General features: G+C 43.8%; 1 protein-coding gene across 1 annotated transcript in view; it reads right to left on the bottom strand.

The window, feature by feature from the left end:
- The window catches only part of LOC122553785 (dedicator of cytokinesis protein 2-like), a 1,227,980-nt gene that overhangs the window by 345,916 nt on the left and 861,844 nt on the right, over positions 1-20,220 (bottom strand). The window contains exons 30-31 of the mRNA XM_043698147.1: positions 11,824-11,902; positions 8,963-9,063 (exon numbers count right to left, since the gene is read on the bottom strand). Of these exons, the coding sequence (XP_043554082.1) occupies positions 8,963-9,063; positions 11,824-11,902 (180 nt within the window). The remainder of the gene's footprint in view (positions 1-8,962; positions 9,064-11,823; positions 11,903-20,220) is intronic.

Here is a 20,220-nt window from a genome sequence, read left to right as displayed (position 1 = left end):
CTCTGCACCCATGGCCACCCATGCAAAAGGAGGGAATCAGGTTCTCCATCATTGCAAAAATCCATGCCTTCATTGCCATACAAATACTTTTCTATAATAACTAATATATTAAAATCATTTGTATTTTTCTGACCCATTTGGTATCTGTCTTGTTCTGACTGCCTCATGCATTCAGATCAAGCGTATTTAATGTTAACATTTTACCATCTGTGCTGATTTGACCTTATTCACTGATGCAATTATTACCAGTAAATCCCATCCTGTTACATTCTGCTGACTGGACTCAGATTGCATTGTTGGCCTATGGTTCAGGTTTTGCTTTTCAGATTTTATAAATTTCCCTCGCCTGACCCTTGCTCTGCTCCATGCTTTGAAGCTGTTCAGCCGGATGAGGTGAAGAGAGCGGTATAGCTGGAGCACTGAGCTCTAAAGTCGTCATCCTGAGATAGCCCCAGCCTAACCTGATACTAATGCTGCACTTAAGGTGGCATCTGATGTAGCCCAGAATCAAAGAGTGCACGTACCACGCAGGAGACCAAGGGGCAGAGTTCTCTGCTCCCCTGCTTGATCTTATGTATGGGGCGATGAGGGCAGGAGTCTTCTTGACTGGCCCATTCTGAGCTGTAAAACATTTCACAGTGCGATGACCATGGCCTATACCAGCCTGCACACCTTTGCCCCCATTGATGCCCTCAAAGTGGGCAACCAATGACTGCGTGAGGGGCATCTGACACTCAGCCTCAATTCTGAGGCAGGCAAGTGGAGATCAGGGGTGGGGATGGAAAGCCAACCCTGCTCAGCCCTCTGGCCTCAAGGAAGTTGGGCCTGGGCGGGGGATGGGCACATGCCTACCATTCCCTTCAATGGTTTCCTTTTTACATCGAGGTAAAAACAGTGACTGCAGATGCTAGAAACCAGATTCTGGATTAGTGGTGCTGGAAGAGCACAGCAGTTCAGGCAGTATCCAAGGAGCAGTAAAATCGACATTCGGGCAAAAGCCCTTCATCAGGAATAAAGGCAGTAAGCCTGAAGCGTGGAGAGATAAGCGAGAGGAGGGTGGGGGTGAGGAGAAAGTAGCATAGAGTACAATGGGTGAGCACCACTAATCCAGAATCCTTTTTACATCAGGCATCATACCATGACGTGGGCGGCACGGTGGCACAGTGGTTAGCACTGCTGCCTCACAGCACCGGAGACCCGGGTTCAATTCCCGCCTCAGGCGACTGACTGTGTGGAGTTTGCACATTCTCCCCGTGTCTGCGTGGGTTTCCTCCGGGTGCTCCGGTTTCCTCTCACAATCCAAAGATGTGCAGGTCAGGTGAATTGGCCATGCTAAATTGCCCGTAGTGTTAGGTAAGTGTTAAATGTAGGGGTATGGGTGGGTTGCGCTTCGGCAGGTCGATGTGGACTTGTTGGGCCGAAGGGCCTGTTTCCACACTGTAATGTAATCTAATCTAATCTAGACGTTTGCTCCCCCTAGTTTCTCGCTCCTCCCTTGTCCTCACTACTGAGATCCCAGAACTTTCTCTCCCCACTGCCCTTGGTCCTGGTCTTCCAACCTGGCGACTACTTAATGAACCCTCATTGGAGCATCCAAAGACTGCTGGGCAGCTGGTACTGGGGGAGATTGGTGGGCAGGGGTGTGGAAGGGGTGAAATGTGATGCCTTCACTGTGAACAATTTGAGCAGTGAAGCAGGAAGCCACACCCTTTGAAACCCCCAAGACTGACATCCACTAGCACCAAAAGATGGGACATGAGCCAATCAAATCTCACTGCAGAATCTACAACAGAAATATACGTTTACACAGTGCCTCAAACATGATAAAACATCCCGATGTACTTCAGAGGGGCATTACTGAATCCAATTTGGCAACAAACTGCATAACATAACAGCAGGGTAGTTGGGAAACAGGAGAGGAGATGGAGGCAAAGAGATTTAAGATGATAAGAAATAGGAAGAAGAGTAGGCCATTCAGTCTCTTGAGCCTGCTCTGCAAATCAACTCTGCATGGCTGATCTGATATTTGTCACCTCCATAGAATCTCTTTAGTGCAGACAGAGGCAATTCTGCCTATCAAGACTTCACCAACCCTTCAAAGTAAGGGGTAAATGTAGAGTAATAGGGCAGAGGATTGGGTCTGGATGGGTTACTCTTCAGAGGGTTGGTGTGGATTTGTTGGGCCAAAGGGCCTGTTTTCATACTGTAGGGATTCTATAAAAAGAAGAGCATCCCAACTAGACCCAGCATTACACAGGGTGGCATGATAGCTCAGTGGTTAGCATTGCTGCCTCACTAAGCCAGGGACCCGGGTTCAATTCCAGCCTCGGGTGACTGTGTGGAGTTTGCACATTCTCCCTATGTCTGTACGGGTTTCCTCCGGTTGCTCCGGTTTCCTCCCACAATCTAAAAGATGTGTTGGTCAGGTGAGTTCGCCTCGCTAAATTGCCCATAGTGTTAGGTGCATTAGTCTGGGATAAATATAAGGTAGGGAATGGATCTGGGTGGTTACTCTTCAGAGGGTCGGTGTGGATTTGGTGGACCAAAGGGCCTGTTTCCATACTGTAGGGAATCTAATTTAACACCATGGCTAATCCAGCCAGCCTACACATCCCTGGATCCCTTACAGGCAATTTAGCATGGCCAATCCACCTAACTTGCATATGTTTGGACTTTGGGAGGAAACCCACCCAGAGAGTGGGAGAACGTGCAAACTCCGCACAGATAATCACCTGAGGCTAAAATTGAACCTGTGTCCCTAGCGCTATGAGGCAGCAGCACTAGCCACTGTGACATCCTCTATCTGTCTGTGCGGAGTTTGCACATTCTCCATGTGTCTGCGTCGGTTTCCTCCCACAATCTATAGGTGTGCAAGTCAGGTGAATTGGCCATGCTAAATTGCCCATAGTCTTAGGTGCATTAGTCAGAGGTAAAATAGGGTTGGAGAATCGGTTTGGGTAGGTTACTCTTTAGAGGGTCAGTGTGGACTTGTTGGGCCAAAGGGCTTGTTTCCATACTGTAGGGAATTTAATCTAATTTGACATTTCCTGCCCTTTCCCCCCAATCCTTGATTCCTGTACTGATCAGCCTTACTTCAATGAAGGAATTCCAGAACTTGCAGCCTGGCTGGCTGAAGGAATGGTTACAAAAAGCGTGGGGTGGGGTTTGGTGGAGGGGGAGGACAGAGATGCGGGGTTAGCCAAGATATTCAGAATCAGATGAGAACAAGGTTCTCAGAGGCTTCGTAGGGCCTGGCGTTTCTGTCAGTCTCTGTGTTACTCTTCTTTGTGATAGTACATTTCTGCATGCCTCAAATGTTCAACTGAACAAACTGAGAAAAAAAATGCTAATGAGGTTCATTTTGCTATTATTACCAGAGAAAAGATTACTTTAATGACTCTCAGTTACTTCTGTTGGTCAGAGGTGTAAAGTGAACAAAATGTCCAAATGAATGGCAAATGACCCCTCCTTCCAATCTATCTTGAACACATTAAATGGACCTATTTCTTTCAAAGATCAGGAATAATGAGATAATGAGCTTCAGAGTGGCTCAGACAGATTGGAATGATGGGCTTTTCTCTTTGAAAGAGGACATGCTGGTTGAACACACTGTGCCTTTGCTCAATAAATCTGGATTCAAATCCAGTCCAGATGGAGAAGGTCCCTTTGTTGCAAAGATCTTAAAAATAAAACGAGTTCTGTCAGTCTCAATCCAATTACAGCAGGCACGAGTCCATAGCGGGAGAAGTGCCCTCGCGTTAACCACTAATTGACACTAACTCAAAAATCAATGACACGGAATATGAACATTGGCATTCCTGCCCACATCCCTGACAGTGCATTGGACATTCTTTTGAATATGACTGTCATTGAAGTTCGGCTGGGGAAGGATGGGTAACTTCCGCACTGCTCTTAAATTAGGCTGCAACCGACCTTGGAGAGCCTGGTGCAAAGTGAAATTGCTCTTCAATTTTCCTGCAGGAACGCTGTCTCTCACTATATTCCACACAAAAAGATTCATGTCAGAAGAGCCTTCTCACTTGGGATAAACGTTGTGAGGTTTAAATCACAAAATGCATCAGATTTGAAACTGTGCCCGACAGTATTTTATATACCTGTGTAAAGGTTCAAACAACACATAACATGGGTAGTGGTCACACAAGCAAGCAAGTTCACTTCTTTCACAGACTATGCAATCATATAATTACCACCTACTACAGCATTGAATGAGACCATTGGGCCCAGCACATGCTAGCTTTATCATAGATTTATCCAATTAAGTCTCATGCCATTGCTCTGTCCAAATGATGCAGCAGAGATTCCCTCTTCAAGTATTCAATTCCCTTTTAATATGTACTGGTGAATCTGTTTCTGCCCTTTCAGGTAGTAAATTCCAGATTGTAAGAACCCACTCGATAATTATTGTGTTCATCTCAGTGCTCTTTATTCCGTAGGATATTAAATATGTTCCTTTGGGCAGGAATTTACTTCTCCAACCCCCCCCCCCAGACATGTAGTGTTGATATTTCTCACACTCGCTATATCAATGTACATTTCAAAGACATGTGCATCATATCTTCATTGTTTCAGAGCATCCAATTGATGATATAAAGGTCTCGTATTCCAACTTACTTTAGATCACTTGAGACATGGTGCTCTACTGGAAGCTCTCTGTTGTAATCTGATAATTTAAGGCTAGCCCAGATACTTATGTGCCTGTGAATCGAACATTTTCACATTATAATTAGCTACCTTAAATGTCTGTTGGATTCTTCAAAACCATATAACCATGGCCAGTTTGGATAACGTAATCATTGTCACATCAGGTAAAACACTCTGCTAGATAAACTCAGTAAGGCAAAAGTGAGGACTGCAGATGCTGGAAACCAAAATTTAGATTAGAGATGTGCTGGAAAAGTGCAGCAGGTCTGGCAGCATCCGAGGAGCAGGAAAATCGACGTTTCAGGCAAAAGCCCTTCATTAAGAATGGAGGCAGGGAGTCTCCAGGGTGGAGAGATAGGGACAGGTCATGAGGACGATGCTGAGCTGGAAGTTTGGAACTGGGGTAAGGTGGGGGAGAGGAAATGAGGAAACTGTGAAGTCCACATTGATGCCATGGGGTTGAAGTGTTTCGAGGCGGAAGATGATGTGTTCTTCCTCCAGGCGTCAGGTGGTGAGGGAGCGGCGGTGGACCTGCATGTCCTCAGCAGAGTGGTAGGGGGGAGTTGAAATGTTGGGCCACAGGGTGGTGGGGCTGATTGGTGCGGGTGTCCCGGTGATGTTCCCTAAAGCACTCTGCAAGAAGGCGTCCAGTCTCCCCCATGTAGAGGAGACCGTATTGAGAGCAACAGATACAATAAATGACATTGATGGATGTGCAAGTGAAACTTTGATGGATGTGGAAGGCTCCTTTGGGGCCTTGGATGGAGGTGAGGGAGGAGGTGTGGGCACAGGTTTAGACACCAGGGCATCAATGTGGACTTCATCAGTTTCCTCATTTCTCCTCCCCCCACCTTATCCCGGTTCCAAAATTCCAGCTCAGCACCGTCCTCATGACCTGTCCTATCTGCCAATCTCCCTTCCCACCTATCTGCTCCACCCTCCTCTCTGACCGATCACCTCCATCCCCACCCCCATTCACCTATTGTACTCTTTGCTACTTTCTCCCCAGCCCCACCCCCCCATTTATCTCCCCACCCTAGAGGCTCTCCTCCTCCATTCCTGATGAAGGGCTTTTGCCCAAAACGTCAATTTTCCTGCTGCTCGGATGCTGCTTGACCTGCTGTGCTTTTCCAGCACCACTCTAATCTAAACTCTGGAGATAAACTCACTTTTACTCATGCAAAATTTGGAGGTGGCTTTCATGTCACCTACTCACCTGGCCTCGACTTCATTGTCGTTTTAAAGGTGGGAGTTAAGACCTCGAGTGGCCAGCTCACTCTCACCCCCATTGACGGTATTAAGTGGCCATGGACTGACTGCCAGTTGTTTGGATAGTGTGACGTGTATCAGGACAGTGGGATGCCTGGCTAAATAGCCTGCTTCAGCTTTGGGCACAGAGATGGAGAGGATATGTGGGGCTCTTTTAGTGATCGCCCACCCCGGGTGGTCTCTTCCAGCCTGACCTTTGCACCCTATCCACCTCCCCCTCCATCCAACAAAAAACCATTATCCTTGCCCTGACGCTAACCATTGAGAAAACCCAAGCACTTACTCTGCACCCTGTTCCTGATTCTGCCTTATCAGGATTGGCTGCATTATAGGCAATATCCAGATCTCCTATAGCACTGTTGGGTATTCAGGTGGCCGGCATGTTCTCACAGTTGGGGCCTCCTCAAAATTTGGTTGGTGGGGAGGGGCCATTCGAAATCCCACCTTTCACCAATTAATATTCCCGTGAGTAGTAAAGAGTGACAAGGCAGCTGTCAGGAGCAGGGTTAGTTTCCTAATATAGTCACAGGATGGGAAATATTATCCAAGATTACCAACCCTTTGGGTATTGGAAATAATTTCCCTTTATGTGCTTGATCAATATTTGGAAATGTCTCTTTTAATTCCCCCCTTAACGCTATTTGCTCAAAGGACAACCATAACTTTTCTGCCTCCGTACAATTTTGTCATTCAACTAAGTATCCACTAAATCTCTCTAATATCTTCCCTAAAGTATGGTAGCATTGGTCACACTACTTTAACAGAGTCTTAAACAGAGTTATGGTTCAACATTATTCTCTGCTTTCATCCCCTTTGCCTCATTTATAAACTCAAGAATCTACTATGCCTTTTTTAATAGGATTACCACATGTCCTGCTGCTTTCCAAGATCTGTGTGAAAGTATCGGCGATCCTAAGTCTCGTTTGAAATGTATCCTTTATTTTACTATTCTCCTCACCCCCCAAAAAACTAATCACTCTACACTTCTCTGCACGATATTTTGCCTGCCACATGAATGTCTCTCCCATCAATTCATGTAAGACTTCACTCTGAAGTCTCCTACTGCATTTTCAGGTTTTGTGTCAAAAGTAGACTTTTAAATTATACCCAGGCTTAGAATATTAATATCTCTAAAAGCTGCACTGATCTCACCCTTGTATGCTTTTCTCCAGTCTTGGAACAACTCTTCATCAATGCTCTCTGGCTTTTCTCGGTCATGCAATTTCACATTTACGTGGTCCCCACATCTTTAAACAACTTTATCATTTTACAAACAGGGCTGTTATTTCACATTCTGTTAAACATCTTTTGAAAGTCCATATGCACAAGACCGACTACACCCACCCATTGTTTCATTAAAAACCACGAACAAGTTTTGTCAAATAGGCTTTCACTAACAAATCCGCAACACGTTTCATTTTCTAAACAATAAACTTTGCTCTCCAATACTGGGATATTTTCCAGCATTGCCAGGTTTATACCTCTTAACTTATTTAACAAAGGTATAAAGTTTACAATCCTCTGAAATGATTCCCCTCTCGAAGAATAATTGGAATATTTTGCATGAATTACCACCTGAACTCTCCTCAGCACCACAGGGAACATCCCACTTGGACTGAGTAACAAACTTTTTGAGTCCCCTCTCTTTATTTATTTTCATCCCTTCAATTTCAACACAGATCTTCATATTTTGTCATCATGTACTCAACGTTGTGGAGGTGTAAAGGAAGTCAGTTTAAAGGAAGTGACCAAGTTGTTAGATGAAGGAAGGGCTGTTGATGTCATATACATGGACTTTAGTAAGGCGTTTGATAAGGTTCTCCGTGGTAAACTAATAGAGAATGAAGTCACATGGTGTACAGGGTGTTCTAGCTGAGTGGATAAAGGACTGGTTGAGCAACAGGAGACAGAGTTGTAGTAGTTGAAGGGAGTTTCTCGAAATGGAGAAAGGTGACCAGTGGTGTTCCACAGGGGTCAGTGCTGGGGTCACTGTTGTTTGTGATATACATAAATGATCTGGAAGAGGGCACTGTTGTGTTGAGTAGGTTAGGTATGGAAGGTGCTAGCTATGAAGACATGTTGAGTAGGTTAGGTATGGAAGGTGCTAGCTATGAAGACATGTTGAGTAGGTTAGGTATGGAAGGTGCTAGCTATGAAGACATGTTGAGTAGGTTAGGTATGGAAGGTGCTAGCTATGAAGACATGTTGAGTAGGTTAGGTATGGAAGGTGCTAGCTATGAAGACATGTTGAGTAGGTTAGGTATGGAAGGTGCTAGCTATGGGTTTACAAGGATGTTGCCTGGTATGGAAGGTGCTAGCTATGAAGACATGTTGAGTAGGTTAGGTATGGAAGGTGCTAGCTATGAAGACATGTTGAGTAGGTTAGGTATGGAAGGTGCTAGCTATGAAGACATGTTGAGTAGATTAGGTTTGGAAGGTGCTAGCAATGAAGATATGTTGAGTAGGTTAGGTTTGTTTTCATTAGAAAAAAGGAGATTGAGGGGGGACCTGATTGAGGTTTACAAAATCATGAAGGATATAGATAGGGTGGATAGAGATAAACTTTTTCCCATGGTGAAGGATTCAATAACAGGAGGTCACGCTTTCAAGGTGAGAGGTGAACAGTTTACGGGGGATACACGCGGCAAGTACTTCACACAGAGGGTGGTGGGTGTCTGGAACGCGTTGCCAGCAGAGGTGGTAGAGGCAGGCACGGTAGATTCATTTAAGATGCGTCTGGACAGATGCACAAGTAGGTGGGGAGCAGAGGGATACAGATGCTTAGGAATTGGGCGACAGGTTTTAGACAGTAGATTTGGATCAGCTTTGGAGGGCCAAAGGGCCTGTTCCTGGGCTGTAAATTGTCTTTGTTCTAATCATGGCCAATCTATCTAGCCTGCATATGTTTGCACTGTGGGAGGAAATCCACGCAGACATGGGGAGAAAGTGCAAACTTCATATAGATTGTAATTGAACCTGGGACCCTGGCACTGTGAGGCAGCAGTGCTAAAGTCACAAGGAGGCTACTCACTTGCATATGATAGCCATACGCTTAGCATTCGAGAAGTTCTCCAGTTGCAAAGATTCCTGTGTTAGGAAGGCCACAGTGAGATGAAAGTAATTGTTCCAAAGCTGTGGAAACAAATTGAAGAATGAATTGTAAAAGTTCAATGCATGGACTGATTTCCCAGCAAGCATCACTCTACACACCACCCCCAAAGCCACTGGGTCCATCTGTGAATACTGGACACATAACTCTCAGCACTTACATGGAGCAAACATAAATGTACTTCTGCCACTGCCCAGTTGTGGATGGCAGGGGAGCCAGCGCTGTGACGGGGCCTGTAGCAATTGGGAAAGCTGAAGGAGGAACGACCGAGACGACGTCTCAAAACCCTTACGAAATGATCCATGTTCAAGCACGAATCAATGAGGGTCAAGGCTGTGAGCAGCCTCAGTGCTTCTTCTTGAGCCTTGATACCCTGCAGAACTTTTCCTTTTCACTCAGCATCTGATGTCCTTTGAACTCCTGGCCCCAGATTAGTGCCAGGTTCGAGACAGAGCCAGAAGAGGTGGGGTGGACTGGGGAGAGTGGTGCAAGTGGTCTTTTCTCATGTGGTTTTATACCCGCATCCATGCTTTTGAGTTCAGGACAGACACTTTGAGGAAAAGGTAATATCAAGAACTCTTTTCAAGTTTGTGTTTTTTTAATACTATAGTCCATTACATATTATAAATTCATAAGACATAGGAGCAGAATTAGGCCATTTGGCCCATCAAGCCTGCTCCGCCATTCCATCATGGCTTATATGCTCCTCACCCCCATTTTCCTGCCTCCTCCCCATATCCTGTCAACCCATTAATAATTAAAAATCTATCTAACTCCTCCTTAAATTTACTTTATAAATAAACGTACTTTGAGGTAGCAAATTCCACAGATTCACAACCCTTTTGGGAGAAATATGTTAAGACTGGATAATATAGTCTGTTATATTCAGAGTTATACCAGGCTCTATCTTATTGCTGCATTATTGACAGATCATTTCTTAAACATTGCCACATAATGATACATAGTATACTCTGCATGTCCCTTTGCATTTGTTTTTAACATTCACATAGCTAGAGTACAGGCTTCTGCCTAACTCTCCATGTGCTTTTATCTCTTCTGTCCAAGTCCACCCATAGTATGTTATTTACACCCAATGAGGGGCAGCTCCACCACATCATACAACATTGTTCTAGCACCCTGAAGCCTTTGCGCAATATTGTTGCTGATGCTGAAAACGTCATCTTTAAAAAGGACTTGTACGAGCACTTGAAATGTCACAACATTCAAGGGAAAGGGCCTTGGGCGGGGAAGTGGAAACTAGTGTTGGCAGTAGTGTATTTTTTTTTGGTGTAGTCTCAACAGGCTGAAGGGCCTCTTATGTACAATATGATTCTATGAGACTAACAGGGGTAAATGTCAGGAAATGTCCACTGCTGTGTGGAAATTGTCCTAACTCATTTCGTAAGACCAGAAGATGTAGGAGCAGAAGTTGACATTCAATTCATTGAATCGACTTCACCATTCAATGAGCTGAATAATCTTCAACTCCACTTTCCTGCCTCTTCCCCATAACCCTTAATTCCCTTACTGATTAAAAATCTGCCTCATCTCAGCCTTGAACATACATAATTTCCTAGCCTCAATGGCCCCCTGTGATAAAGAATTCCATAGATTCACTACCCTCTGAAAGAAAAAAATTCTCCTCATCTCTGTCTTAAATTTGTGAATCCTTACTCTGAGATCGTGCCCTCTGGTCTTAGACTCTCCCACAAGTGGAAACTGCAACTACCCTGTCAAGTCCCCAAAGAATTATGTGTGTTTCAACCAGGCTGCCTCTTATTCTTCGATACAGGCCCAATCTACTCAACCTCTCCTCATTAAACAGTGCCTCCATACCTAGTATCTGCCTAGTGAACCTTCTCCGCACTGCCTTCAATGCCAAATATCTTTCCTTCGATAATGCGCCCGAAATCATTTAGAGTATTCCAGTTGTGGTCTGACTAGCGCCATTTATAGGTTTTGGAAAAACCACCTTCTTTAATACACCATTCCCTTTAAAATGAAGGTCAACAGTCCATTTGTCCTTCCTATTATTTACTGGACGTGGATACGAGATTTTTATGATTCATGGACGCAGGCTCCTAAATCTCTCTGTTCTGCAGCTTTCTCTCTGTCATTCCCTTGATAGTTATCTCTGGGAAGCAACCCACCAATTTCAATAGCAGCGCATCATTGGAAGCGTCAACTGGAGGTGAGACACATCTCCCAGAGAAGATCCTCACTCTCAGCCCCACCAAAGATCTGGATTTTAATTTCTTCATATGAGTTAAAGATAAAAAAGGAATGTCTTCTCCTAGAGGATCATTCATTCTCCTTCCCCAGGGGAGGCTGGGTCATTGAATATATTCCAGGCTGAGTTACAAAAGTTTTTGATTAACAAGAGTAACAGGGATCATGTAGGAGAGTGGATTTAGAGCAACAACCAGATCAATCCTGATCTTAGTGGATGGCGGAGCGAACCCAAGTGGTCTCCTCCTCCTCCTCCTCCTATTTCGACATGCTACGCCTGGCCTGGGAATACATGCTGCTACCACTGGATGCTTGAGTGGAGAAATATTTATTTCCTGGCACGTGCAAGGATTAGTGTGAAAATTCACACAGATACATATGCAAAAGTGTTTTAAAATAAATAACTTGCTGCCAATCAAGCAGAAAGTACTGCTTTTTGAATTAGTGGACAATGATGGAAAATTGCTGACAGGGCAGTGTTGCTAACCCCATCGTATCAATGCGTGTTCTCCCCTTACTCCTCCTGTGAAACCCTTTGTCCAGTACAAACATACCTGGAGCTCAAAGCTTGCACTGTTCAAAAACATTTTATTCAATGTCTCCGCATAGTGGTTGATGGCGCGTCGAAAAACCCTGCAGAGAGAAAAAAAACACATAACTCATTACTAAACATTTCTTCAACTGAAGACTCCTGAAGCAAGTCACGGCAGAAGGGAAAACAAAAAGGCTTATGTTCCAGATAGAAGTACAAGAAGCAATCAGAAAGGCTAATGGAATATTTTAGTTGTGATCTCAAAAGGCCTGGAATATGAAGCGGATGAAGTGATGGTTCAGCTGAGTTGAAAATGGATCAGATGCTATCTGGAGCATTGGCTTCAATAGTGAGTGCCTTAGACAAAAAGACAGCAAACTTTTCATTGACAAGCACCCGAAGCGACCAGGAATGTGCTGGCTGATCAAATATTCTGAGTGATCAAGATGCCCATGCAATCAATGTAAAAATGCACAGTAAGTTATGGACATTACTGTTACACTTCAATCACAGCTTCAATCACTTAAACAATAACGTAACATTGCCTTAAATACAGCTTACTGACAGAGAGCCTTTTCACTCGCACCCTCAATTGACTACTCAGACACTGCAGTATTTGAGGAGGAATTGATGTGAAACTAAATCAACTGTTGATATTTCATGTGGCTATTTGATTGAACAAGTATAGTTTATTTGAGGTAAATAAATTTAAAAGCCGAAATAACTAGACAGAATAATACAATAATCTTCACAGTATTTGAGGTTTATAGGTTGTGCCAGGATATTGAGAGGGTTAGTCCATATGGTGCTGGTTAAATGAGTTAAGATCAGGTGTAGGCCATTTGGCCCTTCAAGCTTGCCCTGCTATTTAACAAGATCATGCCTGATCTGATTGTAACCTCCGATGCACATTCCACCACGTAATCTCCTGGTAAGCTCTCTCCCCTCGTTTATCAAGAGCTGATTGACTTCTGTCTTAAAAATATCAAAGACTTTGCTTCCTCTGCCTTTGGTGGAAGAGAGTGTAGGAAAGAAAAAAAAAATTTACCAGAATAAAACCAGGGTTAGAGGTTTAACTCTGAAGGAGAGGTTGCATGACCTGGAACATAGCAGATTGAAGAGCAATCTAATTGAGTTTCCTTTCTTTCCTGAAGGAAACAAGGGGAAAGAAAAACTCTTCACACAAAATCTACAAATGTCTCTGTAGACATTTGAAATCTTAGGGACTGAGATACATTGTTTTTTTTTTTGTTGAGTATTGTCATGGACCAGGCCAGACCCCCTCAAAACATTTTAAAAAGTAGCCCAGACCATAAGTTTGCTCGTTGTTTTAAGCAGGCCTACAGTGGATATTCCAAGAGAGATGCTGCTGGTCAAACGAGTTAGTTTTTCACAAAACAGGATTTATTTACAACATCACGATGAAACACAAAGAACAGAAAACAGAATACCGAATAACTCATCTGAAAACCGAACAAACTACCCCAACTTAATGATGCTGTTCCAAAAATACCTGCAACAATCCCTATCAACATCCCTTGGCACAAAAGGAAAAATCAAACATGTTCTTACAGGAGAGAACTCAGAGAGAGAGTGAGAGAGAGAGGGTCCAGCAGCCTTTCTTCACACACACAGCCTGCACAATTAAAACCAAACCAGTGAATAGCTGAGCTGAGAGAACTAGCCACTCCCCTTTCATCTCACAAGTGTTTTTTTTAACTTAGGAGCCTTCTGCCTGATGCAGTATCTGTTAACTGTCAACAAATTGGCCCTAAAATCTATCCAAACTCATACTTTTTTGAATCTGTGTCATTTACAACCTCTCTGAAAAAAACAAACAAGGACAACATAATTTTGTTAAAGGAACAGCTTCGTCACAGCATGGTGAGAAATGGAATTTAGGGAATATAATGAACTCCTAAAATGATAGAACCAACTTGACAGGCTGAATGGCCAACATATTCCTATTTCCTATTCTGCTTCGCCATTCTTTAAATAAAATTATAACTTCTTGAGAAGGCGATGCAAATAAATTTACAACGTGAATATGATAGGGAGGTTGAAGTGAGAAACTGAAGATGTCTGGTGATCAAATCTGCATTTCTGTTTTTGGGCTGACTAACAGGGAGGTTATAAGGATAATAAAGAAACAGCAGCAGGAGTAGGTCACTCCATGTATTGGATTAAAGTGTGTAACATAAAGCACAGTCAACCCATCAACAGATAAAACTGAGCAAGGTGATGGTGTCAGAAGTGATCCAATGGGAGGACATGATCTGAGGACATGACAAGGAGGATATTAGCCAGTGATCCATTTCAGATTCACTGCCAGTGAACTCTGGCTGCAATTTATTTTCCCCAACTCATTCTCATGATGCAGACATTATCAGCAAGGTCAGGATTTATTCTCTAACCACCATACGGAAGAAGGAGTGGAATTTCTGTAGCTCCTCAAGATCTCTTGAAGTACTTTATAGCCAATGCAGCATTTTAGAAGTCTATTCGGATGCAGACCATTCATATAGGGAATGCTGGATGACTAAAGAAATTGAGGGTTTGGTTAAGAAACAGAAGGAAGCATATGCCTTTGTGTGGAGCCACAGAAAATGGGTGAGATACAAAATGAATATTTTGCATCAGTATTTACTGTAGAAAAGAATATGGAAGAGACTGTAGGGAAATAGATGGTGACATTTTGCAAAATGTCCAGATTACAGAGGAGGAAGTGCTGTGGCAGATGGAGTTTAATTCAGATAAATGCGAGGTGCTACATTTTGGGAAAGCAAATCTTAGCAGGACTTATACACTTAATGGTAAGGTCCTATGGAGTGTTGCTGAACAAAGAGACCTTGGAGTGCAGGTTCATAGCTCCTTGAAAGTGGAGTCGCAGGTAGATAGGATAGTGAAAAAGGCGTTTGGTATGCTTTCCTTTATTGGTCAGAGTATTGAGTACAGGAGTTGGGAGGTCATGTTGCGGCTGTACAGGACATTGGTTAGGCCACTGTTGGAATATTGCGTGCACTTCTGGTTTCCTTCCTATTGGAAAGATGTTGTGAACTTGAAAGGGTTCAGAAAAGATTTACAAGGATGTGGCCAGGGTTGGAGGATTTGAGCTATAGGGAGAGGCTGAACAGGCTGGGGCTGTTTTCCCTGGAGCATCGGAGGCACACGGGTGACCTTATAGAGATTTACAAAATTATGAGGGGCATGGATAGGGTAAATAGGCAAAGTCTTTTCCCTGGGGTTGGGGAGTTCAGAATTAGAGGGCGTAAGTTTAGGGTGAGGGGGGAAAGATATAAAAGAGACCTAAGTGGCAACTTTTTCACGCAGAGGGTGGTACATGTATGGAATGAGCTGCCAGAGGATGTGGTGGAGGCTGGTACAATTGCAACATTTAAGAGGCATTTGGATGGGTATATGAATAGGAAGAATTTGGAGGGATATGGGCCGGGTGCTGGCAGGTGGGACTAGATTGGGTTGGAATATCTGGTCGGCATGGACAGGTTGGACCGAAGGGTCTGTTTCCCTGCTGTACATCTCTATGACTCTATGCCTTTATAAGTGTTGCCAAATAGCTCGGTGCAGGCTTGAAGGGCTGAATGGCCCACTCCCAGTCCTATTTTCTGTATTTCTTCTCATGCCAAGAAAAGGCGTGAAGAAGCCATTAGCTGCATTGGTGTCAGTGTAAAATGTTGTCATTCTTGACATTATCATTACATTTTGCTCATGAGCTAGTGGAGGGACTTAATTCTTTTATAGCATCAAGCAGCAAGTTTGGAGCATTAGCAACAGAATGGATCAGTTGGACTGAATGGACTGTGTCATGCATTCTGTTCCTTTCTAATTCATTAATAGGTTGTGCAGATGCCTGCAATTGCTGCCTGTTTCTAACTGCCTCCTGAGAGAGACGTCTTGTGATGCAGAGATACAATCCTTAACCCTGGACCGAGAGGCCTGAATTCAAGTCCCATCTCCTTCAGAGGTGTCTAATAATATTTCTGAACAGGTTGGTTAGAAAAATAGATAACTGCCTCCTGAGAAGGTGTTTGGGAGCTACCACTGTGGTCTGAGTGGGTATATCCAAAGTGCTGCACAGTAGGGAGTTCCAGGATTTTGACCCGGCGACGGTGGCATTGTTCCATGTCAGCATGGTCTACGGAGTCAAAGGTGACTTGCAGCTTCCAAACAGCTATCACACTGTGCTTGTAGCTGGTGGATAGTGTGGGTTTGGAAGGTGCTGTTGAAGGGAGATTTGTGAGTTGTTGCAGTGCATCTTTCGATGGTACAACTGCTGCCATTGGACCCTGGAGTGAATGAATGTTTCAGAAGCAGACAGCTTGCCAATCAAACAGGTTGCTTTCTCCTGGGTGGGGGTTGAGCTTCTTGAGTGCTGGAGAGCTGCACTCATCCAGGCAAGTGGGGAATAATTCCATCACATTCCTGACTGGTGCCTAATGGGTGGTGGATGGACTTTGGGGAGTCAAGAGGAGAGTTAAATTGTTGAATAGTTCAGCATCTAACTTGTCCTTGTGACTACAGTAGTCATCTATGACCGTCTAAATTTGTTTCTCATGGAGTCCTGCACATGAAGATGGACTCTTTGGTCCAACCCGTCCATGGAAACCATCAGGATATTGATGAAGATTACACGACCATTGGTGAGCATTCTTATTTCCAATCTAATGATGGAGGGAAGGGTATTGGTGAAGCAGCTGAGGATGAACAAATCTGATCAACTCAGCCAGTGTTCTTGGAGAGGGGTTGCACAGTTTCCACCAATACTCTCGATGTCTTTGTACAAAAGTAGGCATCATAGGGGGTACTTTATCTCCTTTCCTGCTCCATTTTTGTTTAGCCCCCTCTCTCTCTCCCTACCTGCCCCTTACCTTTGGGGTCATCTGCATTGTCTCTAGTAGGCTTTGCATGCAAATTAATGAACTGGGAAACAAGGGAGATTTACTGGTGGTGGTTAACAGATGAAAAATACCGCTAGTGATTTGAAGGTTGGGGAAAGCATGCAAAACCACTTATGAATACAGAAATTAACAGAAAAATAAATTTAAATAAATAACTCAGGTGGCTATGCGCTAGGAGATTCGAGTTCAAGTCCTACCTGCTCCAGAGGTGTGTAATAATATCTTTGAACAGGTTGATTAGAAAATATTTTTAAAAAAAAGAACTCGGGTGAATTTGCACATTATGCAGACAGCCTCACTGTTAAAATGATGATTCTTAGCCAAAGTCTTTCTGCTGTTAACTGGGAGTACATCTTTGTTTGAACAGAATGCTGATAGCGTCACTGAGCTCACACAGTGCCCTATGGTGTGTCGCAGCTGAATTAGCTTGTACGCACTGCTGAAATGACATGATTTGCTGAGTTAATTACTGGATCTGATCATGTTAATGCAGCTCCTACACATTGTGAGCACAGGAACTCCCCCCAGTCAATCTCCCCGATGTGATCATCAAATCCAACCAAGGAAACATAACAACAGCAACCAGATAAAAGCCCTACAGAACTAAGCAGAACAAACATGTGCATCCAGCTAAGCCGCAGATTGTGCTTGTGTGGTGTCTATTACCGAGCAAACTGCCCAAAGCACTTTATAGGTGGATTAAATTAAATGTAATGATTCTATATCAGTGGGATATGGGCATCACTGGCTGGGAGAAAGTGAGGACTGCAGATGCTGGAGATCAGAGCTTAAAAATGTGTTGCTGGAAAAGCGCAGCAGGTCAGGCAGCATCAAAGGAACAGGAGAATCAACGTTTCGGGCATAAGCCCTTCTTCAGGAAACATCACTGGCTGGGCCAGCATTTATTGTCCATCTGTAATTGTCTTGGAAAATGTAGTACCTTCTCAAGCCACCACGGTCCAGGGGAATTTGGATATTCCACAGTGCTGTAAGGGAGGGATTCCCAGGATTTTAATCATTCGACCCTCAGATGTAGGAGCAGAAGTAGGCCATTCAGCCCATTGAGTCTGCTTAGTCCCAAAAAAGTGGAAAAAAATCAGCCTTGTGCATCCCAAAGAGCAGCTCAGAGTAGGATAGAGAGGTTTAGGGAAGAAATCCCAGTGCTCTGGGTGTAGATGGCTCATGACACAGGCGAATTCCCGACGTGTTGATTGAATTACCGAACAGGCCAGAATTAATTGTGTGCAGACAACCTGGAAAGTCGTGGGCTTGAAAGTTGCAAAATAGATAAGGAGCGAAGGGAATGGCACATTGGAGGGATTTGAAAACTTGGATGAGAATTTTCAAATCAAGGTCTTTCGTGACCGCCTGTAAGCTCAGGGGTGAATGGAACTTGGCATAAGAAATGGCAGGTCTGGGCAGCTTTGGATGACATCATGTAACCTGCAAACCCCAATTCCACTAACATTGATGCATCATGACTTTGATGTTCACTATCTTCAAGACATACTGCATCATCTAGTTCAGTTTGGGGTTATAGTCAGCATGGACTAGTTGGACCAAATGGTCTGTTTCTATGCTCTTTGACTCAATAACTCACAAAGGCTTCTTTGTCAGCACTTCCCAGACCTGTGACCTCAATCACCAAGAAGGAGAGGACAAATGTACAGAAACATCATTCACTGTAAGTTCCTCTCCAAACTGTGCACTCTCCCACCCTGTACATATATATCCTTCAATTTTCCTGGGTCAGAATGCTGGTGTTTCCTCCCTCACTACACTATGGCTATACTGATTCCACACACACTACAGCAGTTCAAGACAATGACCAAGCACCACCTTGTCATGGCATAATTCAGGAGTTGCCAACCGATACCAGCTTTGTAATGATGGCCTAACCTTGAGAACTTTTCTTAAAAGCAGACCAATGACTGGCTTGGTTCAGTTTTGCATTCCCTTTCTGAATTAGATTGATTTTGTCATTGCCTGTAGTCACAACGTTCAGAAAGGTCTTTCCAGCGCTGTGGGTAGTTTCTCTGAGTTTGACTCCCACCCCAGGCCTTAATATCTAAGTAATGATAATGCAAATCGCTACTCCTTCTGAAACATCTCCGAATGGCAGATGGTAAGAGTGGGAGAGATTTTCATGCATGCATATGATGGAATGAATGTTGAAATCTCGAATATCAATTTCCTTCACTCCATGTTTCATTATGCAGGCAAGAGGCCATGTTGTCACTGCAACTTGGATTCCTTGAGTGAACCGTAACACAAGATCACACTGAACATCTCTTTCAATTGTTAACTGTACCCTGGTACACAGAAGCACTGTCCTCGACAAAGTAAATTGGCTCAATGTTTGACTTCCAACAAAGCCTGTTGGCACAGAATCTGATTTCACATTGAAATGTATCATTTAATTATCAAGCCTCAGTTCTCTTAAACATTGAACTACTTGGTAGATATTAAGACTGTCAAAACCTCTTCAGGACTGCTTCATGCCATGGGAGAAAGTGAGGAGTGCAGATGCTGGAGATCAGAGTTGAGGGTGTGGTGCTGGAAAAGCACAACAGGGCAGACAGCATCCGAGCAGCAGGAGAATTGACGTTTCGGACAGAAGAAGTTCTTCCTGATAAAGGACTTATGCCTGAAATGTTGATTTTCCTGCTCCTCAAATGCTGTCTGACCTGCTGTGTTTTTCCAGCACCACCCTCTTGACTTTATGTCATATGGGTCAATATTGCAAGTGCAGATGTGATCTGATTTTCAATTTCCTTTATAGTTTTCCCAAAACTATTCATGTGAGTTGTCCAGCTTGAGAGGGCACTAGAGGTAGACAATAGAATCATTTCTACATTGTTTTCATGCACTTAATGTCGGCGCCAAACATTCCAGGCGACAGAGATATTTGCATCGCAAACATTCCACTATCATATCCCAAACAAATTCCAATCTCAGAAAATTGCCCTCCTACCATCATAGCCATTACATCACTAACCTATTAGGTGAAAGATTTCTTTACCTAAAGAATATTCATGACAGGTTTTTACAAAATTTATTGGTAGTTCCATGGTCACTATTACTGAGGCTAGCTTTCAATTCCAGATTTAATAATTGGAGTTCTGCATTATTCCATAGTAGGATTTTCTTTAGAGATTAGATTCCCTTCAGCCCACCCCGATGCTCCGAAGAGTAACCCACCCAGACCCATTTCCCCCTCACTAATGCACCTAACACTATGGGCAATTTAGCATGGCCAATCTACCTAAGAGAAAGTGAGGATTGCAGATGCTGGAGATTAGAGCTTAAAAATGTGTTGCTGGAAAAGTGCAGCAGGTCAGGCAGCATCAAAGGAACAGGAGAATCAACGTTTCGGGCATAAGCCCTTCTTCAGGAATGAGGAGGGTGTGCCAAGAAGGCTAAGATAAAAGGTAGGGAGGAGGGACTTGGGGGAGGGGCGTTGGGAATGCGATAGGTGGAAGGAGATTAAGGTGAGGGTGATA

Source organism: Chiloscyllium plagiosum, chromosome 1 (assembly GCF_004010195.1).
Source record: "Chiloscyllium plagiosum isolate BGI_BamShark_2017 chromosome 1, ASM401019v2, whole genome shotgun sequence".
Lineage (NCBI taxonomy): Eukaryota > Metazoa > Chordata > Chondrichthyes > Orectolobiformes > Hemiscylliidae > Chiloscyllium > Chiloscyllium plagiosum.
The sequence above is the reverse complement of the archived record's forward strand: the minus strand, read 5'-3'. Positions and strand labels throughout refer to the sequence as shown.